Source organism: Panthera leo, chromosome E1 (assembly GCF_018350215.1).
Source record: "Panthera leo isolate Ple1 chromosome E1, P.leo_Ple1_pat1.1, whole genome shotgun sequence".
In the NCBI taxonomy this organism is placed as follows: Eukaryota; Metazoa; Chordata; class Mammalia; order Carnivora; family Felidae; genus Panthera; species Panthera leo.
Window position 1 is genome coordinate 58049679 of NC_056692.1, and position 24562 is coordinate 58074240.

The window sequence follows — 24562 nt, forward strand, 5'->3', positions numbered from 1 at the left end:
CTCCGTTACTCTGGCCAGATCCTTCCTCTTTTTGCGATATGATAAGACTCCAGAACTGTCTGTTCTGACTCAGGATGGAGACCAGCCCGGCCCGGGGGCAGCTCCAGAGAAGCCTGTAGCAGCCATCGGCGTGTGAGGCGGGGCCCCAGGGGCCTGGTTAGACCTTGTGCGATTGAGTTGGGGAAAAGGCCTGGGTTTCATATCAAGGAACCAGAGGCTGATAGAAATCTAGCGATGCTGATGTCCCTCCTCGTTGTCCCCTGGCCACACGGTCCTCTGGAAAGTCTGCACCCCCAGCCTGGGGTCTTCATGGGGCTCTCTGAGAGTCTGATCAAAGCACAAGTCCGTCCCTGTCTGACAGTGTACATGTGTGCACACGTGCCTGCACACACAGCTTTGCATTGTTTTTTTTAGGGGGAGGGGGGGTCACAGATTCCCCAAAACCTGTGTGTGGTCCCTGGACCCCAGGGGGAGCCTCTGATTGAAAATCTCTCGGGTCTGCCGCCCTTGGGGGGCTTGATTCCACAGCATTGGCTACAAGTGCCCCCTGGGCTGCTTGGAGCCCATCCTACAGCACCCAGCAAGTCGGGGTTCCCAACGCTCTTTGTCCTCGGCCCCCAGCCACCCCCACACCTGGAGGGACTTCCGGAGGCTGGGAGTGGTCACCCGTACCCGCCGGCCTGGGCCGGCTCCCCAGGGTGGCCAAGGGTAGGGCAGCGCTGGCTTTCCCCTGCCCGCCGGGCACACACACAGTTAATCCTCGGCGGCTGCTGTTTGGATAATACGCACTGGGAGCGTTGGAGGCTCCGCGGCCCCGCTCACATCTGGCTGGGGTTTGCTCTTTACGAGTCTGTCCTGCTCTCTTCAGCTCTTCCTTTACTTTCGAGAAACCGCGCTTCCGCTTCTGGCCAGAGAGACCTTGGAACAGAGGAGGTCAAGGTGCCGGGAAGGCAGGGACCGGCGGGTGGCTGCCCCCGCGCCCCCCCCCCCGCCCCGATTCTGCACCTTCTTCCCGGAGGACTTTTTCCTTCCTTCTCGCTCTCTCCGCTGACCAGGCTGTTCTGCCCCCTCCGACCTGGCTGGGAGGAGGCTACGACGCTGCTGGGAGATGCTCTAAGCCTGAGAGGCCGCCCCAGGACGCTGGCCGGAGGTAGGTGGCGGCTCTGGCGGGCGGGATGCCACGGGGGCCGCTCCGCTCCTGTTCCGTGGCTCCGGGTCTCGGTCTCCCCTTGTGACGAGGGAGCAGGGGCTCTGTGGCAGCTGGATGGCGTCGGGGATGACTGTGCCTCCCCTCGTGTTTGTGGGCTGATTATCTTGCTTCACACTTCTCGAGGTGTGAGAGGAAAAGGAGTGGCACCCGAGTCCCCGCTGTCCCGAGGGGGGCCCCGCCCCGACATTGCCTGGGTCACCTGAGAGACAGGTTTGCCCTGCGGCGGCCAGTTTGGACCCCGCACAGAACAGGAAACGCTGACTTTGGCCCCGGCCTCTGATGGTCTTGGTGCTCCTGGAGGAGAATCAGTCTGAACAGGGGAGAATAATGTCCCTCTCCCTGGGGACGCTCCTGGGCTGCCTGCACCACTGAGAACCATGCCTGGCCTGGGGCCGAGTCACCCAGCTGTCTTTGAGTCTCTGGACCTCAAACACCTCTCTGGGTCGAGCCAGCATGCACCGCCCTGTTCTTCTAGGCGCTCCATGGGGACAGGTGTGGTCCCCACCTGTCCTGGGCACCCCCATCATGTTAGCCTGGCTCCCAGTGTGCCGACTCCTGGGCAGCCCCGTGTCCTCTGGGGGTGCACACGGGCCCTCCGGGTCCCTCCCGGTCCATCGGAGGAAGCGGCCTCCCTCTGCGACTCGTCTGTCCCTTCCATGTCACTTCATTTCCAGGAATGGAGGCAGTTTGGCACACTGGAGATCCTTCTTTCTGAGCTTTGAAAATAAGGAGTGTCCTGGGAAACCGAGTTTTCTCAACCATCAGCGACACCCCAGGTCCCTGGGGGAGGATGTGAGGTCCTCGAAGGCTGCCGGGCCTTTGCTTTTTATAGGGTAGGAAAGCACGCAGCCGGCCCCACATGCAAGGTCACAACTCGATGCATTTGAGTGTTGTGTTTGCTGCAAGGGGAAGCCTGCCCAGTGTTCCCAGCAACAGAAGGAGGGAAGAAATTCAGAGGAGGGGGAGATGGGGGGCAGAGGGTTGAGTTCTCCTGTCCTGCCTTCCTCCCCCTCCCTTGACCTGAGAGCTGAGAGGAACTTAGGGTAACCTGTTACAATAGTTGGCAATAAAAATAACGGCGGCCATGGGTCCACGTGTGTGCGTGTGCGTGTGTGTGCACGCGCGTGTGTGTGTGTGTGTGTGTGTCCCACACGGCAGGCGCTGAGCAAACGTGGATTCTCGATGACTCCATCAACGTCACTCTCACCCCTGAAGAGCCCAGAGAGGCTCGTGACTTGCTCACAGACAGTAGATAGAGGACCCGATGGAGGACCAGCATCTCTGTGCCCAGAGAGGGCATGTAACTTGCTCAAGGATGCACAGCTCTCCAAACTGAGGCTGGGACCTGAGCTTCTCAAGTCTGCAAAAATCCATTTCCCAGCTGTCCATGGAGAAAGCGCCCAGGGGCAGGACGACAGCCAGGTTCTGTTTCCCAGGAATGCTGCCGTCTCCTCTGGTTCTCTCCCTCCCCCTTCTCCCTTCTCCAGCCTCTGGTGTTCCCAGTGAGCAGCAGGTCAAGGAGACAGAGAAACAAGGGTGCAGGGGGGATCTTTGGTGGGGCTCCAGCCGGCCAGAGGAGGCCTCTGCCTGCCCAGGACAGGTGCAGCCAGCCAGCGAGAGGCACCCTCACAGGTGGACAGCGAGAAGCTGACCTGATCCCAGAAAGGTGCACAGACGTCTCCCCTCTTCATTCCCGGGCTGTAAACCTTCCTATCCAGGGCAACCCAGCATAATCTTTCAGAACGTGCTTTCTGTTGTTCTTCCTGGTGCCTTGGGCCCTCCCCACCCCCAGCTATAATTAGCATGACTCATAAACCAAATATTCTGGCACTGAACTTCACCCATCAAAACAAAGATGAAAAGAATTTTGTAGATACAGTCGTGCTGCTGGGTGTCCTCACCGGACAGAAGCTTGCCATCGGGTTTGTGTCTTCAGGGGCTAGCCCCTTGTGTGGGACCCTGCTCCTGGCGCTGGGGGTGGCTGAGGGCCCCGGGGCAGGGTGGCGGTGACTGCTCACAGAGGAAAGGAAGAATGGAGAGGTCCTCCTGCACTCACTGCCTAAGGCAGCCCTGTCTGTGGATCCACTGGAGAGGAAAATGGGTGTTTAGAAGCAGCCTCACCTCCCTGCCCCGAGAGGCCAGATATTTAGGTGGAGGTGATACCTCCCCCCACCCCACCCCCGGGCACTCCTTCTTGGTGATGTGACAACTCCGTGGGCCTAGGGTTATTAATTGTTTTTCCTGTCTTTACCTGCTGAAATCCGCCTTCTCTTAAAGTCGAGGGAGACTAAGGCAGCTCCCTGGACAGGAACGAGGGCGTCTCCCTGAGCCCCCACACGGTGCAAGGAACCGGCCGCCCCCCTGGAGGGCAGAGTGGAAAAGGACCATCGAAGTGTGTGCAAGGCGCTTCTGTCCACTCCCTCAAGGCAGCCCAGCGAGCCTGGGGTTTGGGGTGCTCGGGGCCCTGCTGGGGGGAGTTCTGCTGTGGCAGCCTGGGTCCTCGGACCCTTGTCCTTCAGCCTCGAGGGGAGGGACTCGGGGCTGTGAGCGGGAGACGTGAGCTCCCGGCATCCCCTCTGGTCACTCATTCTTGCCCACGCTTGCTTTCTAGGACTGGGCTCAAAGTGGAATGGGTGTGGGCGGAGGTGAGGAGGCCCCCCTTACTGCCCACCAGGGTGTCTCCGGCCTGCCCTGGAGGCCCCTGCAGTCGACCCCTTGTCCAGCTCTGGATGGGACTGGTGCAGGCCTCCTGCGGGGCGTCCTGCCCTGTCCGGGATGGCTGTCAGGATGGCTGTGGGCCAGGCTGGGCCTCAGTGTCTGACCATCTCCCTGGCTCCTGTAGGAATTTTCCTTGAAACAAGACGGAGCAGAGTTGGAGATTGTGGGCAGGGAGGCAGGATGGGAAGGGAGGACGGGAAAGGAGGCAGACAGGCGGGGGCAGGCAGGGCGGGGGCTGGAGGAGTGCGGGAGTCAAGGTGCCCCAGGCTTGGTCAGAGGCTCCTGCTGGCCGCTGGTAGAGCCATGCATGGGGAGCGCCCTAAACCTTTTGCCTTGAGTTGCACCCCCACCCCAAATGGGGACATCTGGTTACCAGCCGCCCTCTGCCCTGGGGACCAGGGAGGGAAAAGGACCTCTCCTGGGCCAGCTGCCAGCCCTGGTGGATTTGCAGGCGGGTGCAGGCCGGAAGCGGGCTGGGCCCGGCAACTTTGCCCTGCAGGTTTCTGGGGCTGGGCTGTAGAGTTGGGGAATGGGGTGTGTTCAGAGACACTTGGGCCCTTTCCCCTTGGGAGGAGTCTGAAAGCAGATTCCGGAGAGAGACGAGTAGGTCCTGGTGGCTTTCGGGGTGGCCATGGGGCCCTTCAATTCCTCTGGCATTGAGGGCAGCCCCCCTCCCCGCAGAGCCAGGGCTATGACAGCAAGACCCATGGTTCCTGGGGAAGAACCAATCGCGGGCCTAGGGAGCAAACAGAGCTAGACCCCGGCATCTGGGGAGGTGGGCTGGAGCCTGACGCCCACCTTTCTGTTCCACCCTCTGCTCCTGCACTCTCTTGCTTCCAGGCCTTTCTCTGTAGGAGCCTCCACTAGGGCTCCCCGCGAGCCCGATTCCCAGCAGCACCCCAAAGGATGGGCAGACACAGGTCACCCAGGCTGCTCCCACCGCAACGGCAACTGGTCATACCACTGGTTCCTGCTGGCTGCACTTGGCCTCAGGTTCCTCTGCAGTCCAGCCCTCCGGTCGGCCTCTGTCCCTCAGAGAGCACTGGGGGCCCGATGAAACCATTTGCCATCCCTCCACCCCGTGGTCTCCCCTCTCTCTCTCCCTTTCGGAGCTCACCAATGGACTGTTCTCTCCGCCCTGCAAGAGCGATGCTCTAAAAACGCACGTTCAACGGACCACACCTCCCACGCCTCTTACATTTTGAGGTATGGGGCGGGGTGGTTCCTGGGGATCCTGTGCCTAAATCCAAAGGGATTAAACTCAGTGGTGGGTTTTGAGATGCCGGCAGCCTGGTGCCAGCGAGATCTCAGCGCACGGCCTCGGTGGAGACGGTTGCCACACCCCCCGCCCCGCGCCTCGTGCCACGCCTGTCACAGAATAGGCGCTCAAGAACCTGCTGAATGAATGAATGAATGAATGCAAGGGCTCGGCTGGTGCAGAGACCCCTCAGAGCCGATGCCACCGCCCCTGCTGCCGCTCTGACCAAGTGAGCCAAGCGGGTGTGGTGTGGTGTGGCAGGATGCGCCTGCCTACCCGGCCTCTTTCCAAAGGCCCCCGGAGGTGAAGTGGAAAAGGCACTGTGCTGTCACACACACCTGAGCACCAGCACCTCCCCGCTGTGGGGCCCGGGGCGGGCACTACTTCCCTCCGCGCCCACTTGCTCACCATTCAGGCGCATTGGAGGGGTCAGGTTCAATGGCGTCCAGAAAGCACGGTGCCCGGAGCCCGGCACGTAGTAGGTGCTTGCTGAGTTGGTGGTAGTAGGGCTTCGTTAGAAGGAATCTCTGATAAATGCTGAGGCTGCTCCCAGGGGGCCCGTTAGCTCTCCAGGCCATCGCCCAGAATCCCTAAAGATGGTCTCAAGGGTCTGGCATCGTTCGTTGCCTTTGGTTTCATGGCCTCGGGCAGCTTCCTTCGGGAGCAGGTGCCAGCAGAGAGAGGTGTGCCTGGGACGGAACACGAACTGCCTCCTGGGAAACGTGATCTCTCTACCAGGCCTGACTCTAGCCCGAGTCCGATGGCCCTCCCTGGCCCAACCTGTAGCCATGGCAACTCCAGGGGGTCTGCTCCCCGGGAGGGGGCCGGGTAGGCTGTGTCTCCTTGGTGCACGGTTTCCCTGGAATCCAGCCCTCGGCCCGGTACACAGCAGACGCTTAATAAACGCTGGTGCAGGAACTCAAGGCGGGAGCTCCGGGGCAGTTTCTACTCCCCGCGGTCCCCACTTCGATGAGGCACAGATTTGCCACAGCACTGTCCCCAAGCCCCTCCTTCATTCTCCTTCTCGATCGCGTCCCCTCCCCTCCCCCCGCCTCCCCCCCCCCCCCCGGAAGACACAAAATGCTCTCTTCGTCCCCAGGGTGGGGCTTATTGATTTGTCATTGTTCTAAGTGGAAAATAACGTGTACTTCGTGTGAAAAGCTATGGCAGGGGAAAGAAATCGGAGAAGCCAAAGTAAGAAAATGGCAAACATCCCTATTTTCATCACCCAGGGATAATTGCTGTGAACAGCCAGGTGGGTGGCCTTCAGATCTCGGCGGCTGAGCACACAGACGGGCACTGATGTGTGTGTGTTTCCAACCCGACCTTCACTCATCATGAACGTCTTTCCACGTCTGCAAACAGTCATCTGTTTACAGAGGTTGCTAATTGGTGCGGCTGGCTGCGCTCGCCCCTCCCCGCTTTATTTATTTATTTACCTGCCTTCACTCGAAGCACGCGTCCCCTGGAGCTTGGAACCTTGGCTAAAGGAAGCTGGGGATGTAGCCCTTTGTGAAGCAGGAGATTTTTCTGAGCGCAGATAAGAGGAGCCTCGGAGGGTAAGGTGGCTGGAGATGGCCACACCAGGATTCAGCCTTGCGATGGCACTCTATGGGGCACCCTGGGTCACTCTCCCCCCCTTCCCTCCTCTCTCCCCAGACAGCCCCACCTTGAGCTAGAGAGAGATTTGAACACCTTGGCTTGAGGCCCTAGCAAGAAGTGTGGGATCCTAGAGTCCGGGTTGCATGTTGGCTCTGCGGAAAGGTTGAGCGTGGAGCTCTGTGTCGCACATCAGACACCAGATACTGGGGACTCGAGGAGGGGAGACACAGCTGCCTTGGAGGGGCTCCTTGTCCGGGGGCGGGGGGTGTAGACCCTACGGGAGGCTGGGGGAGCACCTTCCTGGAGGAGTGCCCCCAGGCGGGGCTCTGAAGAACACACGATGGAGAGGGTGGCGGGGAAGGGACCGACAGAGGAGAGCCTGTGGCTTGTGTTGGGTCTGTGAGCGGCTCCAGATGGGAGCAGGGGGGCGGCAGGTTGGCCAGAGGCGAGGCAGGAGCCAGGTGGTGGCGCCCAGGGTTTACCCGCTTTCCTTACTTCGTGGGAAGCCTTTTCCACCCAGGGCGGGACTCAGATTGGCAATTCTGCAAGGTGCCTCTCTGGTGAGCAGGTTGGAAGACAGAGGGGAGACAGAGGGGAGACGGGGCAGTGGAGAGCTGGGAAGGAAGCGGTGGCCGGCCAGCGAGGAGGGGACCGGAGGCCCTGGGGAAGCTGGGTGGTGGATGAGAGGTGACAGGTGCATGAGAGGTGGGGTCTGAGTGGCCCCCAGATTTCCGGCCTGGCGCCCTTGTGTGGGCAGCCGCTGTAGCTGCAGGAGAAGCAGGTATGGTGGGGACAGGAGCGGAGTTAATTCAGGGGTTCGCGGGTCTATGGCAGAGCGGAGAGCAGGTGCTCAGAAGACTGATAACCCAGGCTGTCCTGTAGAACTTTCTGCCATCGTGGAGATGTTGTCCCAGGTGTGCCATCTGAGAGGCTGGTCGCCTAACATCACCTGCTGTGGATGAGAACCGAATTCTCCATTTCACTTCATTTTAACAAATTTTACTGGCCCCCTTGGCTAGTGGCTACTGCTCCGGAGGACGTGGGACAAAAGCCCTCAGGCCAGGCCGGAGTGCAGACGAGGATCTCAGAGAGCTGTCACTGTAGAAAGTGACAGCGGGTCTGGAGGGGGAGGGGCTGACTGCCCAGGCCACAGCCCCCATAGACACCTGTCTCTGCGGGCGCGCCCATGAAGGATGAACGCTGGGAGGCAGGCTGGGCCAGAGCGGGGACAGAAGAGGTGGCCAGCCCTGTCCTGACTGCAGATTGCATGCTGAGCTAAATTCTGTTCTTGGCCTAGAAGCCCTTAGGTGTGGGACCACGTTCTCTCTTATGACAAGCTTCCTCGGGAGGCATCTGCGAGATGTTGGGGCGATTGATGTCCAGGCCCCAGAAGAACCAGACGTTAGAGCCGCTTGTAAAGAGGCGGGTGTGGTGGGACAGAGGCCTTGGAACTCCCAGGTTCTCTCCTCCCAGAGGGCGTCCCTGCTGTGGGAACATGGGCCCTGGGCCAGGCCACCTGCAGAGCGGGCTCACGGCGGGGCACGAGCTGTCAGTGGCCCTTCTCTGTCACGCAGCTCTCAAAGCAGGGGCAGGCCTGCAGCCCAAGGCCTCGCAGCTGGGAGGTGATCTAAGGACAGTGCTCTAGTCAAGGAGGTCTTTGTTTGCACCGGGACAGACTCAGAGCTGTGGAGGCTGGGCTGGCCAGGTGCCCCCGGAGGCCCGACGCCGGCAGCCCACGTGGTCTCACTGTTTTCAGGGCCTGGACACAACACGGTGTCCCCTCTCCATCCGGGTGAGCCTTTCCTTCCCGAGGCCCAGCTGCCCCAGGAGCGATGGAGACGTGTTAGGAATGGGGGGAGGGATTCTTTTTCCTTTTTTAATATAGAGTGTTTATCCATTCATTTAAGTAACCTCTACACCCAACGAGGGGCTCGAACTCATGATCCCGAGATCAAGAGTCACACGCTCTTGAGACCGAGCCAGTCAGGCGGCCAGCAGATGGGGTGGGGGTCGGGGGAGGTGATTCTTGTCTTCTGTTCTTTTCAGTTTTGTCCCAAGCCAGGCCTCTCTGCTGGGCAGGGAAAAGGAAGCTCTTGCTTATTAACTAGAAAAACCCCATCTCTGTCCCTGGCCATGTGTTTGAAGGTCACCAAATAAACCCCCAAACCTTAGAAAATAAATCCTTCTTCTCTAAGCCAGAGAGCAGCTTCTTGGAGAAGGGGAAAGGGTGAGAGTCAGCGAGTGGCGTGGATGCCGGGACCCCACCCTTACTGACCCAGGTTCCTTCAGTACGGGGGTCCTTATCCTGCCCACTGCTGCTTCCTTTTCAGGGCTCGGTGGGGGGGAAGCGGGAGAGGGCCTGAGACCCACTGGCCTGCCCGATTAGAGAAGGGGAAATTCGATATTAAATGGGCTTCTGGAGTTGGTGAGCAAACGTCATTCATCAACTGGAAGTCAGTCTGCCTCCCTCCTTCCCGTCACCAGAGGAGTTCCGTAAGTGGAAAATCAGTGTGATGCATGGTGTCTGGGGCAGGAAAGCAGATGTCATGTGTGAGAAAACCCTGACGGTCATCAGGGCTGGAGGGATGCCCCAGCATGGTGCTTTCTCCTTCCCGGGCACCCCAGGATCGACATCGAGGAGAGGTCCTGCTGGAGAGCTCAGATCTCCTCAGTGGGAGAAAGATGTCCAAGCGGAGAGGGGCAGCCCTGGGGCTCCCTTTCCAGCTGGCAGGATGCCGGGGAGAGGGAGGTGGCAGAAGCAGATAGGGGAGGGATGTCGGATGCCACGTTGAAGCAAGGAGTGATTGCCCACCACGCCGAATTGCGTTCTTGGCCCAGACGCCATCAGGTGTGGGAGACAGTCCTCCTCTCATGCCAAGCTTCCTCGGGAGCTGCGTGTAAAATTTCGGGGTGATGTCCAGGCCCTCGAAAAGCCAGGCAAAGTTACTTGTCTTGGGGGTATTGAGGTCTGGGATGCAGCCAGAGCTCCTGGAAGGCATCACAGAGAGGCAAATGGTAGAACGGAGAAGAGACCTTCAGGAGACATTCAAGGCGGTCGGTGACTGATTCGATGCGGCGGGTGCATGAGAGGAAGGAGCCCAAATGACTCCCAGATTTCCGGCCGGCTGCTTGTTCTTAGTCCCGCTTCCTCCCCCCGCTGGTTGCGTTTTGTCCGACAGCGCTTTCTGCCACGATCGGAATGCTCTGTTCTGTGCTGTGGCCAGCGTGGTAACTACCAAAGCCGTGTTGCTGCAGAGGGCGTGGAACGTGGCTAGTGTGCGAGAGGAACTGAAGTTTTGAATCTTAGTCAGTTAGTTTAAAACGAAATAGCCAGCCGTGGCCAGCGGCAGTCACAGCGGACCGCACAGGCCCGGGATGTTACCCGCTCACCATTTTGATTCGACAATTTCTGTCCCATCCCGAGCTATACGGTACACGTCCGTCCGTCCGTCTCCTTCGCTGGACCATAATCTTCTCGAGGTCAGGGAGGAAACCTCCCTGGTGGTGGAGTCAGTTTCTCCTGAGTTCCGACGCAAGGCTGGGCAAATCGTGGGCACTCAGTAAGCCAGGCCCGTGTGACGCCTTCTGCCAAGAGGAAATCTTGAGCTGCACAGGCCGTGGGACTTGTCTTCTAAGCTTCCTCTAATCCAGGGAGATCCTAGGCTCCTTGCCTCCCCGAACAGCTGGTCACCCGATGAGCATTTCGGAAGAGGGAAAACTTCATAAATGCTTTTGTCAAATGGCACTGGGCTGGGTGTGGCATCGAGGCAAAAATGCAAACATGTGGTGCCCAAACTCTGCGAGTTTCCCATCAGAGCACAGGCAGGCGGGACACTGTAGGGGTGGGTGGGGCCCGTCTTGAACAGATACCAGGAAACTTGAACGTGGGTATGAATTCCATCTGCTTGAAAGATTTACCCGGTGTCCACAAAAGGTCTGAGAAGGGGGTGAAAATTACTATTATTGTTTTAAAGAGGGAGGCAGAGAGAGCAAAAGAGCGAGAGAGAGAGAGAAAGAGAGAGTGCTGAGTTGGGGAGAGGGGCGGAGAGAGAGAGGGAGAGAGAGTCTCATGCAGGTTCCAAGCTCAGCATGGAGTCCGACACGGGGCTCGATCCCACGACCCTGGGATCATGACCTGAGCTGAAATCAAGAGTCAGACGCTCCACTCATTGAACCACCCGGGCGCCCCAAACGGATGAAAATCATGAACGAGGACGTGTTCTCAGGCTTCCTCCATTGGCCCATTTCCCCCTTCCGCACCCCCACTCCTACCTGGGGGGGGGGGTTCTTCCTTTGGGGGAGGGTAAGCAGGAGGCAGATGGCAGGGCCGAGGGGAGAGCAGCTGGAGACCCCCAGCAGGAGAGTCTGGGGCAGAAACGGGAGAAAAATGGAGTTCACCGAGCTGACGTGGGATTTGGCAGATGAATTTCTTCACAGGGTTTCAGAAGGGCAAGTCGGGAACTTGAGTCACGTTGGAGCTGGCCTCAGAGGCCTTGACCACAAGGCAGCCTGGAGACCGGGCCGTGTGGGCCGGTGAGGGTTGTCCAGGCTGGCGGAGAATTCCCGCCTCCCGGACCTGCCTTTGCTGTGTGTGTGTATATTCTTCTGAGTCACCCTACTGGGGGCAGAGCCTCACCCTTTGTAGGTGACTTCATTTCACTGGAAATTGCTAAAAGTGATTTGGAGGCAAGTTTGGTTTGGATGTTGGGCAATACTGTTTTTGCCCAAAAGTTACGAAAATGATGGTGTCGTGATGCTGACTTTTCTGTGGCCTTTGGTAAAATGGTTCCGCAGACATTTTTTATTCCATCTTAATGTTCATTTATTTTTGAGAGAGAAAGAGAGACAGAGCACGAGCGGGGGAGGGGCAGAGACAGAGAGGGAGACACGGAATCCGAAGCGGGCTCCAGGCTCCGAGCTGTCCGCACAGAGCCCGACGCGGGGCTCGAACCCACGAACCCTGAGATCGTGACCCGAGCTGAGGTCAGACGCTTAACCGCCTGAGCCACCCAGGCGCCCGGGTTCTGAAGATATTTTTGAAGGAGGAAAAAGATTTCACTCACGGTTTGCTTTGGCCCCAAAGAGGAGGTTCTTGAGGAGAATCACCAGCCTCTGCTGCCCTCACGACGTCAGCCTGGCGCCTGGGACTCTTTGCTGGCTCTGTCCCCATTGATATCATCCCCCTTAGGTCGGCTGCGTCCTCGTCCCCACCTCTTCCGATCAAAGTCCAGAAAATTCCTTTTCCAGACTGGTAAGAGGCAAACCAACACGCCAAACGGGGCTCCCACTGGGGGCAGAGCCCTGATCCTCAGCTGGGGGGGGGGGGGGGGAGGGGGAGTTTTGCCTCCCAGGGGACACGCAGCAGAGTCTGGAGACATCTTTGGCTGTCAGTCACCGCTGGGAGTGGGGCGTGTTAATAGAATCTAGTATGTGGAGTCCAGGGATACTGATAAATATCCTGCAAACGCACAGGACAACTCCCACAACAAAGAGTGAGTCAGCCCCAAATGTCAGTAGTGCTGAGGTTGAGAAACCCCGGGGACAAAAGAATCCAAGGTAGCTTTTTATGTGTGTTTGTTGTTATTTCCTGACTTTCCCCAAATGAATATATATTACTTTGGATTCAGGAAGAAAAAGGTTTAAAGAAAGGAAAACCTCTTTTCCTTTTAAGTGATGCAAGCTTGGCATTTACAGAAAAAAAAAAAAAAAGTAATTATTGAGGGGCCGAGGAAAAACAGAGGAAATACAGAAGAAGGGAAATAAACAACTTTAGAAAACTCCATTTCACAAATATTTGTTGAGTAGCAATCAAGTTCAGGGTGCTGCAGGATGCTTGGCTGGTCCAAGAGGAACACGACTAGGAGGTCACGGGCTGCTGTGCAGAATCCTACGGGCCAAGCAAAACTCTGCAGAATAAGACAACAGGAAAAACAAAGTTTAAAAAGGGGAGGGAGAGGTTTTGGCAGCTGAGGGTCTGGGAAGGCGTCAGGAGGAAGGGGAAGCACTTGGCTTTGGTCTGGAGGACCAGGTAGGATAATGATGTGATCTGAGGACAGCCTGTTGAGTCAAAACCAGTGCCCCCCCACCAGCGCCTGCTTAAAGATTGGGCGGTCTGAGGCTAATAACTTCTCTATGTCTCTGTTTGCTCATCTGTAAGGTTGGTGTAATAACGAATGAGTATTGTCTTCTTAAAGGATTCACTGGAGGTCCCTCTGAGGCCTATGTCGGGGTAAGAATTGCTAATGAGGACGTGTTCTCAGACCTAACCCTAACTTACCGGGCTAGAAGGATGCACTGAAATGAGGCCTGGGGTGGATGCTCAGGGCTGCGCCTGGTGCACTGGTGGCCCAACAAGGCTGGTTTTTAGTAGAAGGACGAGAAAGGGAACTCTTGGCCAGGGGAGAAGGATACGTACAGATGGACAGATGCCAGGAGTTTGGGGAGCATGGCTGAAGCTGGGATTCAAAGTATGGTCCGAGGACTAGGAGCATTGGCAGCATCTGGGCTTTTTGAAAGTGCAGACCCTCAAGGCCCTATCCCAGATCTTCTGAATCAGAACCTGCATTTAAACCAGGTTTCCCAGGTGGTATGTGTGTATGTTAGTGTTTGCAAAGCAGGGAGCTTGGGCATACGATGAGGGGTGCTGTACAAGGTAGCTGAAGAGTGGGGTGTCATGTATGACCTGTCAGGCATAAATGGTGGATGGATGGATGGATGGATGGATGGATGGATAGATAGATGGATGGATGGGTAGATGGATGGATGGATAGATGGGTGGATGGATGGATGGATGGATGGATGGAAGGATGGATGGATGGAAGGATGGATGGATGGAAGGATGGATGGATGGACAGATGGATGGATGGATAGATGGGTGGATGGATGGATGGATGGAAGGATAGATGGGTGGATGGATGGATGGATGGAAGGATGGATGGATGGATGGAAGGATGGATGGATGGAAGGAAGGATGGATGGATGGGTAGATGGATGGATGGATGGATGGGTGGATGGATGGGTGGATGGATGGATGGATGGAAGGATGGATGGATGGAAGGATGGATAGATGGATGGATGGATGGATAGATGGGTGGATGGATGGATGGATGGAAGGATGGATGGATGGAAGGAAGGATGGATGGATGGATGGATGGATGGATGGATAGATGGATAGATGGATGGATGGATGGATTGATGGGTGAATAGATAGATGGATAGATAATTTTAATATGTATTTTATAAATTCACATAAACACATACAGTAGAGATTCTGAGTGGGGGGCTTGTCCAAGCAGTCTCTTGGTCATTGGGAAGCTCTACTGGGTCCTGGAGCTTGGGAGGGATAGCTGGTTGGTAGAGAACTTAGAGGTAGGGAGGCCCAGCTAATCCACTGCGGTGTATGAGGTGGGGAGTGCTGCAGCCAACTGAAGACTTGGCGGAGGTGTGGGTGACAAGGAAGGAGGGGGTTTCTGGGGACGCAGCCTCCCTAGCGCAGAGGCTCATTACATCTCCAAGGATCCATCTGGAGAACCTCTGGCCTCTGCCTTTTATCCCAGGGCTCTGGTTCCTGGCCGTCTGCCTCCCCCATGTTGTCTTTATTTGGCACGGGGGCTCCAGCAGGGAGGGCTAACGGAGCACCCTCTCCGCAGAGCTATAACAGCGAGCCCCCAACACACAGAATAAAGAACAAAGCCCCCAAGTCGACCTACCAGCTACAAGGCCTCTGAGCAACGGGGTGTTTGAGGGAAGTCCACGGCCTCCCATGATCAGCGAAAGGAACGTTCATCTGGGTGGATAATTACTGACAAAAACTGAAATCTGTCTCAGTACTTAATTCTCCTTAAACATAAAGGAGGAACTGAAGGAAAATCAGACCTGGGACCTTCTGAGATTTGCCTGCCAGTAACAACCTGGATCCCACTCCTAACTTGGCTTCGAGGGGAGGGTGGTTCTCATCGTCACTGGGCCTCTGTCTCTCACTGGGCAGCTGACAGTGTTGGGCAGGGTGTCCTGGCAGGCCCGTCGAGGTGTTGAATTGTATGTTTTGGTGAACAAAGTTTGGCTGGGATTGGCCAGTTACTCACTCCTGCAGTGGGGAGGTTTCCCAACCCACCAGCAGCAGTCAAGGCCATCTAGCTGTCTATCCATCCATCCAGAAGCTCCCCCAAGTTAGCTGGGGGAGATGGCTCTAATGGTGGAAGTGGATAGGATGGGTTTTTTTTGCCTATTTTAAGCCCAAGCACTGCCCCCTAATGGGCTCACTGGGGACCCCCAGTGGATGTGTCTTTCTAGAAGGACTGTTTTCAATACTGGGTGAGGACCTGTCCAGAGCGTTCACCTGAGAACACCATGAGAGACATGTGACAGAGCTGGCTCTGATGAGTGACCGAGGCATCAAGGGCTGGACCCCACGCCCTCCCTAAGTGAGATGCGTAACCTCCCTCCCTCCCCATCCACGCCTACGGCACAGGGCAGTGACCACACGCATTCGTCCGGGAGTGTGCTTGTTGTTCTAACAGGGCTGATAAATGGTCACCCAGAGAGCCCACTGGCTGAGGCTCCGGGGGCAGAGGACGTGCGCACATGACGGTGTGTGAGTGCATGTGAGTGTGTGCATGTGTGTGCGTGCACACGTGTGTGCCGGTGGGAGAGTACGCGGGTGTGCACGTTAATTGTGTGAGCATGCCCGCGGGTACAAGTGTGTTGAAAGTGTGCGTATATACAGGTACTGAGTGTGCTGAATGCGTGTGGGAATGTGTGAGAGTGTGTGACTGTGTCAAGTGTGTGAGAATATGTACACGGGGCGCGTGGGTATGCACGGAGGTGTGTGCGTGTGTGAGCGCGAGTAAACGTGTTAGGACTGTGCAAAAGTGTGTGAGCACAAGAGCGTGTGCACGTATGTACAAGAGTGTGTCACGTGTAAGAGTGTGAGCTTTCGTGTGCACCTGCCGCGTGGGAGTACCGAGTGTACGTGTGCACGCTGGCACGTGTGAGAGTACGCGAGTGCACGGGTCCACGTAAGTGTGAGAGTACCAAGGATACGTGCGTACGTGTGTAAGCACGAGGGCACTAAGTGCACGGGTGCACACGTGTCTCGTGCAAGAGGACGCGAGGGCGCGTGCATGAGTGTGCGCGGAGCGTGTGAGTGCGGCGGCCCGTGTGCGGTCGCCCTCCCGGAAGGGGCCGTGGCCGAAGCCCCTCCCGGCTTCGCGGGTCTGGCGACACCTCCGGTTGCCTCTCCGCGGGCCCCCTCCCAGCCCGTGTCCTTGCCCGTGTGTCTTTCCCAGCAGGGCGCGCGGGAACATGGGCTCCCGGGGACTGAGACTCGGGCTGGCGAGCTGCCTGCTGCTGGCCTTCGCCTGTGGCCCGGTGCTGGGCCGTGCGCCGCGCGGCCCACAGGAGCTGCAGGAGCAGGAGGGGACCAAGGAGCCGCCGCTGGACCATGCGGAGAGGTGAGACACCGCGGCGGTGTGCATGCGGGCGCTCGGGCTTGGCGGGTTGAGCCTGGGGTCCGGAGCACCGCAGGGGGGTCGTTCGGGGCCGGACGCGAGGGAGCAACAGCCAAGGCCAAGGGACGGTCCTCGCGGGGGCCGATCCTTGAGGACAGACCAGCCATCTCCCCTTTCAGTGAGCCTTACCTGAAACCGAGGACTGTACCCCTCCCCGTTCTAACCCCAAAGGGATTGGGTCTGTTCGGTTTTGCAGCCACATCCTTAAATAAAGAGTTCACCGAAGGGGCGCCTGGGTGGCTCAGCGCGTTAAGCGTCTGACCCTTGACTTCAGCTCAGGTCGTGATCTCACAGTTCGTGGGTTCAAGCCCCACATCGGGCTCTGCGCTGACAGCGCGGAGCCTGTTTGAGATTCTGTCTCCCCCTCTCTCTGCCCCTTCCCTGCGTGCTCTCTCGATCTCTCAAAAATAAATAAACATTAAAAAAAAAAAGAGTACACCAAGCCCCCCACCCCAGCCCTTGGGTTGTCTTTCCATTCTGGTCTTGTCCTTTGAGAGTATCTTCCAGGGTTCTGAGAAGCGCCGTTGGGAATATTTTGTAGGGACACACCAAATGCCTAGGGTGTTACTCCTGAAACTGTCGTTCCTCGCATGTGAGGTTCCAGCCCAATGCTTTGAGTTTCTGCATTAGTTTCAGCTTCGGGCCGACCTGATGCCCCAGGCTTTAGGTGTGCTTCACAGGACGATGGAATTGCATGCGATGTGGCACACGGTGACATCTGTCACCTCCTGCTCCTTTTCCTCGTCCTCCACTTCCCCCTCCTCCCCCTCTTCCTCCTCTCTCTTTTCGCTCAACGAACATTGACCATCTAATATTGGTCTGGCCATCCGCTAGGGACGGGGGGACCTGCACAGATGACAGTCCCTGGCCTCCGGGAACCCTGAGGCTATGGGGGAGCAGAGTGGTGAACAGTGAGGTAGGACAGGTATGCCCGCAATGCTGGGGGTGGCAGTGGGAGGGGGGACCGAGCAGAGGAGTGACCTCATCTTGAAGGACACCTGGGGGGTATCCGGGTGCGGAAGGAGGGTGTGTGGGAATTTGTGGCCATGCCGGGTGGCTTTGGGGTAGTGGAGGGTAGGAATGGGAAGGGAACTCCTGAACTTAATCCTACAGGGAGTCATGGATGATTATCACGGAGAAGGTGGGGATGTCTGGGGATGTCATGGAGAGGTTTCAGGGTCCTGGGGTTCCAGAAAGAAGGCTGGAGAAGGCAGAGAAGATGGATGGGAGGTGTGGGGGGAGGCAGATTCCAGGAGGGCGGTCAGAGTGGTGACGGTCCCCCAGAGATGGGGAGGCCTGAGGACCCAGCTTCTGCAGGTGCCTTGGCGGGGGGTGTTGACTGCTCAGGACCCCGTGGTCCTCAGAATGTGGTGGCGAGGCCAGAGACATCTCCCAAATGAGCCTGAAGCTCCATTCTGGGTGGCCGATGACGGTAACGTGAGGAAGGCTTGGAGGGAGAAGGTTCCGGGGGCGCAGTGACGGGCCGACACTTTGGGACACATCACCTCTGTGGGGTTTGCGGGGTCTAGATGGAGACTGCCGGCAAGAGGCGGGGGTCCACCTGGGAGTCCCCACCTGGCACTTGTGGGGCCTGAATTTAGGGTGTGCGGATCCGTTTCCTGGATTATCTGGGGTTTAAAAGCAGGAGCGGAGGCAGAGAAGGAACCGGCCTTTTGAGATGGAGTGACTACCTCTGAGATTTGTACCTTCGGCTCCAGAGCCTGGGAGCAAACAGAGAAGCCAGAAAGAGCACCGTGCAGCGCAGGGCGAGGCCGTGAGGTGGCAGCACGGAGCTGTCCCCGGCCACCCCGCCCCGGCCGCCCCTGTAGCGTGGGTAGCAAATGTTAGAGCGGAGTCTCCAGCTCAAAGCTCAAAGGAACGGTAAAGATCTGGCCGAGCCCTTTCATTTACAAATGAGTCAGCTTCATGTAGTATCTTCTAGAACCACAGTTGATGGAGGGGGTTCACAGCACCGTCACACATCCTCTGAAAGCCCTCCCGGAGGGGCAGAGCTCTCCAAGCAGCCCGGGCTCGGCTCCCACGGCCGGCAAATTACTGCTGTGTTTGTTATCGCTGTTGGTGAGGATTGCTGTGACCAGAAGGCGGGGGGGTGGGGCTCTTCCAGAAATTTCATTCAGGGGTCCCAGACTTCGCCAAGAGCCAACGCTGCCTGTGTCGAGGGAAAGCGAGTGCACGCCCTGGCACGCCCAGGAGAGAGGGGAGGCAAGCAGGTTAGACCAGACCCTCTGGCAGCAGGAGAGAGAAGAGAGCTCTTGGCTTCCCCGGTAACGTCTTTATTCCCTTAGGGATGAAAAGAACCATGAAAAATACAGCCCCAGGCAGGGGGAGGACGAGCCCGCTTCCCGATGCTTCCGCTGCTGTGACCCCGGCACGCCCTTGTACCAGGCCATCCCGGTGCCGCAGATCAACATCACCATCCTGAAAGGTCAGGCTGCTGCCAAGCCACCGAGGGGACCTTCTCCCGGGTGGGGGTGGGGAGTGCTCTGTTCTGCAGGGGGCGGGGGGGAGGGGGAGAGGATGTAGTCTTTTTTTTTTAATTGAGTTTATTTATTTTGAGAGACAGAGCAGAGGAGGGGCAGAGAGAGAATCCCAGGCAGGCTCCGTGCTGTCAGCGTGGAGCCCGATGCGGGGCTTGAACTCACATGAACCTGTGAGATCATGACCTAAGCCACCCAGGCACCCCAGGAAGATGGTGGTCTTTAGGGTGGATGAGGCGGGCCGCCCCTCAGGGCACAGAGCAGAGGCAGGCTGACCTCTAGAGGTGGAGGAGGAGGAAATTCCATCCGAGGCTCTGTCCCCTTTCCAAGAGGGCAGATTGGAAAGAAGCGGTCCGCAGGACCGGGGTCTCGCCGCCCCCCTGCCCCCGGCTGCATCCGAGCCTCTGTGTCCTCTGTTCTGGGGCTCGGCACCCCACCCCCCGCCCCCAGCCCGCTTTCTGAAATGCCAGCGGCCGCCGCGGTCCGGATAACCTCGCGCAGCCCTGCAAAAGTCTGACCGGGAAGCTCCCGGGCGAGCCCGACATCTGCAGTTCATTTGCTCCGAGTTGGCCGTGGGCCCGGCCGCAGCGCCTGCCGCTTTTGGACAAACCCACATGTTCCCTTTGCTTTGCCAGCACTTTCCGGAGGGGGAAAACATGAAGGCTTCTGGATGAAAATAGAACAGCCGTGGCGGCTGGGCCAGCTTTGCTCGACGCCGCGTGCTCTCTCGTCCCTTTTAGGTGAGAAGGGTGACCGAGGAGACCGAGGCTTGCAGGGGAAATACGGCAGAACAGGCTCCGCGGGCGCCAGGGGCCACACGGGCCCCAAAGGGCAGAAAGGGTCCATGGGGGCCCCCGGGGACCGCTGCAAGAACCACTACGCCGCCTTCTCGGTGGGCCGGAAGAAGCCCCTCCACAGCAACGACTACTACCAGACGGTGATCTTCGACACGGAGTTCGTGAATCTCTACGGCCACTTCAACATGTTCACCGGCAAGTTCTACTGCTACGTGCCGGGCATCTACTTCTTCAGCCTCAACGTGCACACCTGGAACCAGAAGGAGACGTACCTGCACATCATGAAGAACGGGGAGGAGGTGGTGATCCTGTTCGCCCAGGTGAGCGACCGCAGCATCATGCAGAGTCAGAGCCTGATGCTGGAGCTGCGGGACCAGGACGAGGTGTGGGTGCGTCTCTTCAAGGGCGAGCGGGAGAACGCCATATTCAGCGACGAGTTTGACACGTACATCACCTTCAGCGGCTACCTGGTCAAGCACGCCCTGGAGCCCTAGCCCTGCTGGCCCCACGTCCCCCCCCATCCCCCCCCCCCGGGGAGGGGTGGGGGGCACGGGTCTCGCTGCCGCCCCTCCCCCAGGCCTGGCTTCCCCGCCTCACTGCCCAGCTTCGGCCCTCCACACCACACCCCTCGCTGAAGGGGAAGCGGAATCGGCTTCCAGGCCTTGGGGGCTCCCGGGTGGGCTCACCCGGTGGGCACCTGCGAGGGGGGGGGGCGGCTCCCCTCCATGCACGTATCCCCAGGCGACCCAGCAGGCGCCCGCGGCCACGGGGCAGGGTGTCCCAGAGTCATCCCCGCTCCCTCCCGTGGCTGGAAGTAATTAAGGAAATTGTAACGTTTGTGAAAGAAACAAGAGGGAGGCGTTGTGATTCTTGCCTTCCCACCGGCCGCACCAGTTCCCTGGGGAGGCCGTTCCAGCTTGAGCTTGTGTCAGCCTCCTGCTAGAGGAGACCCGACGTGGACGCTGTGGGCCATGGGGGAGGGGGGCGGAGGGCGTGGGACCCTCCTCGGCCATTCATGAGCCTTCTTTGGCAACCGCTGGACTGACATCCACGTCCTGGGGTCGGCACGGCCTTGCCCCGAGGGTTCGGCTGGACTGTCTGAGCCACAACAGCGAGGGGGGGGGGGTGTGTGTGGCTGGGGTGGGGGTAGCGAATGTCAGCTCTCAGCAGGGCAGCCAAGCCCTGGGCCTCGGCCTCTGGGCTGAGATGAACAGCCTGCCTGTTGGAACCCACAGACTCCTGACAACAGCCGGGGACCTGGGAAGTCCCTGGGTCTGCTCAGCACAACCAAGGCAGAGCCATCCATCTGGCGTGGTTCTGCCCCCATGGCCCCAGACTGCCCCGGAGCCCTGGGCAGGGCCTTCACGCCCGCCACCCTGGTGCTGGCTTTCCGCTCCTCCTCTCAGACGGGTCAGCCATGGAAGGCACTGGAGCCATACTTTTGTAACAGCTGTCGTGGTTATATAATATTTGCTATACAAGCTCCCTGCACACCATCTCCAGTCCTGTTTCCCTGAGGGCTCAGTGCTCTCCCCCAGGCCTCTTTGACCAGTAGCCTAGGACACCGCGGGAGGGCCTTCCTCTGGGCCCCGGAGCAGGGAAGAGCCGGAAAGAGCCGGAAGGGGCTGGAAGGCTCTGCCTGCCTCGGAGCCCCCGCGGGGCACCGTCCCTCTGACCAGGAGAGAAGCATGTCTCAAGCACTGCAGTCAGAACCCTCTCTGGAAGGTAGGGTGTAGAAACACCCGAAGCGGCTGCTGCCTAGATTTGGTGCTCTGGCCCGTGGCTGACTTTGGCCCGGTGGCCCTTCCCTGCCTCTCTCCGTTGACGCCCAGGGCCAAGGTCCCTCTCCTACCTGCTTGGGCCCCTAAGCCCCTACGGGAACCTTCCTTCCCTCAGGGAAGGGTCGGTCCTTCCCTGGTGACCCTTGGCCTTGACCCATCCCTCTGCCCTCCCGGGGGCCGGGCCACCGGGTCTGGGCCCCGTGCCTCCTTCCCTCTGAAGGACTTCTGCTGGTCAGACTTTCAAAACGGTGTTTCTACGGGCGTGCTGGTGAGTGGAGCGTCAGCCTGCTGCTTTGTGCTGTCCCGGTGCTCTTTCGGAAAACATTAAACTTGGAACCATGCGTTTGAGCATCATGGCCTCTCCAGTTTGGTCCTTGAACCACACCCTGCCCCTTTCTCTCCCCCTCCCCGCACCCCACCGGCCGCCCGCGGGAAGCCTGGGGGCCCGCGGCGGCTAGGCACCGGGAACGTAGGTACCGGCGGGCACAGGCCGGGCCCCGAACTGCCTTTTTCCTCTGGGCATGTTTCCCAGGCTCAGCGGGGCGTGGCCCGTTGGGCACCCTGTGCCCGAGGAGTCTGTGAGGGGCGGGCGGGAGGCAGGCCTCGGGCAACTGTGCTGCTGTCCCCGGGTTGCCGTGACAACCCGCCACAAGCCCGATGGCTTACAACAACACACATTTCTGTCGCCCCGCTCCGCTCGAGAGTCCGAAGGTTCTACATGAAGGTGTTGACGGGGTCGCTTTTCCTCCCAAGCCCGTAGGGGAGGACCCTTCAGCTTCTGGTGGTCCCCGGCATTCCGTGGTGTGTGGCTGTGTCACCCCAGTCTCTGCCCATCTCTGTCTTCTTTCTTGGGCCTCTCAGACCTCCCTCTCCTTTCCCTCATTAAGATACCAGTCACTGGATTTAGGGCCCACCCTACACCCAGGATGATCTCCTCTCAAGATCCTTAACTTAATGACCTCTTCACATTCACGGGAATCAGGGGTTAGGACTTGGATGTACCTCTTGGTGGGGGGGGGACATGATTTAGCCCAATACAATGACCCGCTGGCTTGAATACACCCACCAACAGCCTCCTTTATGCTCGAGCACTGAAGAGTGGACGCTTCTTCTCTCCGTCGCTTGCCAACTGGGTTAGCGGCCAGAGCCCTTATCCGACGGCGGCCAGCAGGCAGTGCCGGAGCTGCCTTTGCTCCCTCTGGTGCCAGCAGGGCTGGTGTCCTTCCTCTGCCTGGTCCTGGGATCAGCCCCTGCTCGGCTGTGGGCAGGCCCCCACCTCCACCCAGCCGAGGCCATCCATATAGAAGGATGTGCCGTCTACGCAGCGGGGAGGCTATCTCCTGAAGACGCACGGAGAGAACGGGCCAGCTCCCTCCAGATGCCCACCGCCTGCCCTCTCTCCAGGACACGGAGCGCGGAACACCTGCTCTACCGCCCGCCAAGCCAACGCGGGGGATGAGGTGGCGTTTGCTCCAGAGCCCATGCAATGCTCTCTCTTTCTCTCTGAGCTCTCCCCACACCCAGTCCTTGCTGTCCCTGTCCTTCTACTGTTCTGTTCCCTTCCTGTTTGCACTTCTGACTCTCCAAATATTTACCCTGCCTGCTTCGTGGCTGCCCATGTGCTAGGTGCTGGGACGCCATGACGAGTAAGATAGGGTACTTGCCTTCCGGAGGACTTTTCTGGGGTGTTAACTGTGGTGTGACACAGATGTAGCCTCCTCAGCAGTGGATGCTTGGCACCTAGTTATCTGCCCTATATGACTCCCTCCCCAAGCAACTTACTTTGCATGGGCTCCTTGCCCTGTGCCCTGACCTCAGCTAGTAAGGACTTGGCTAACCGTTCCTGGAAAAGACCTGATAAACTCAGTCGCAAAACAAATACTAGTGTTTTAGCAAAAGGACTTAGAAACAGCTGATGACTCCGCCAAAGGGGAGAACTGTTTATGCTACAACTTTCACGAGCTTCTATAGCCAGGGGTGGGAGCGGTGAGGCGTACACATCCCATCCCATGGGGTTATTGTGTGTGCGTGTGTGTGTGCGCGCGTTTGCACTCAGGGATGAGTTTCTGTGGTGTTCACTATGGGAACACAATGGTATGATGGCAAACTGTTCTTTTGGGGGCCACAGTAACTGGAATAAAATGAGCCCTTCTTGCCCAGATCATGAAAAGAAAACTCACAACGTTACAGAAAATAATAAAATAAAACAAGACGCTTCCAGATGCAAAGAAAAGAGCTGGACCCCTACCTCACACCAAATACAAAAATGAACTCGAAGTGAATCAAAGACCTCAATAGAAGAGCTAAAACTATGAAATTCTTAGAAAACAGTATGGCTGCAAATGATCCCAACCTTGTATCAGGCAGTAGTTTCCTAGATGTGATACCAAACCCCAAGCAACACAAGGAAAAATAGATAAATGAGAATATCATCAAAATGTAAAATTCCAGGCTTCAAAGGACATGACTGAGAAAGTGACAGCACGAAATGGGAGAAAATATTTGTAAATCATAGATCTGATAAGGGACTTCTATCTGGAACATATAAAGAACTCTTGCCACTCAATAATTAAAAGAAAACCAAACTGCAGCGCCTACGTGGCTCAGTCGGTTGGCCATCTGACTCCGGCTCAGGTCACGGTCTGGCAGTTCGTGACTTCGAGCCCCATACTGGGGCCTCTGCTGTCAGCGCTGAGCCCACTTCGGATCCTCTGTCTCCCCCTCTCTCTGCCCCTCCCCCACTTGCTCTCTCTTTCTCAAAAATAAATAAACACACAAAAAAAGAAAACCAAATAAAAAATATGCAAAGGGGGGTTCATGGGTGGCTCAGCTGGCTGAGCATCCAACTTTTGACTTCAGCTCAGGTCATGATCCCAGCGTTGTGAGATCGAGCCCTGCTGAGCATGGGGCCTGCTTCAGATTCTCTCTCTCTCTCTGTATCTCTCTCTTTTCCTCTATCCCTCTCCCCCACTTGCCTCTCTCTCTCTAAAATAAAAAAAAAATAGGCAAAGGGTCTCAGTAAACATTTCTCAAAGAAGATTTACAAATGACCGGTAAGTACACGAAAAGATGCTCAGTATCACTGGCCCCCAGGGAAATGCAAGTCAAAACCACAGTGAGATACAAGTTCACAGCCAACAAGATGGCTGTCATCATAGTGACAAACGTTGGCAAGGACGTAGAGAGGCT

The 24562-nt window shown here is 57.9% G+C and overlaps 1 protein-coding gene across 3 annotated transcripts; it reads left to right on the forward strand.

Moving 5' to 3' along the window:
• The first annotated feature begins 780 nt into the window (after positions 1-780).
• C1QTNF1 (C1q and TNF related 1) lies at positions 781-21717 on the forward strand. Of its 3 annotated transcripts, none has more exons than XM_042916629.1 (4): positions 781-1150; positions 16076-16240; positions 18604-18743; positions 19536-21717. In XM_042916629.1, the coding sequence occupies exons 2-4, from the start codon at positions 16092-16094 to the stop codon at positions 20084-20086; spliced, it is 840 nt and encodes a 279-aa protein (XP_042772563.1). In that variant the 5' UTR covers positions 781-1150; positions 16076-16091; the 3' UTR covers positions 20087-21717. The 3 variants fall into 3 exon arrangements, with proteins under 3 accessions (XP_042772563.1, XP_042772564.1, XP_042772565.1); XM_042916630.1 differs by having other exon boundaries at positions 16079-16240; XM_042916631.1 differs by lacking the exon at positions 781-1150 and adding an exon at positions 6731-6745.
• The last annotated feature ends 2845 nt before the right edge of the window (positions 21718-24562 follow it).

Bases quoted from the DNA above. Each gene is read 5' to 3' on its own strand.
- C1QTNF1 (XM_042916629.1), top strand. From the start codon at position 16,092: ATGGGCTCCCGGGGACTGAGACTCGGGCTGGCGAGCTGCCTGCTGCTG. The intron at 16,241-18,603 runs GTGAGACACCGC...TTATTCCCTTAG, and splicing joins CCGCTGGACCATGCGGAGAG to GGATGAAAAGAACCATGAAA. The intron at 18,744-19,535 runs GTCAGGCTGCTG...CGTCCCTTTTAG, and splicing joins CAACATCACCATCCTGAAAG to GTGAGAAGGGTGACCGAGGA.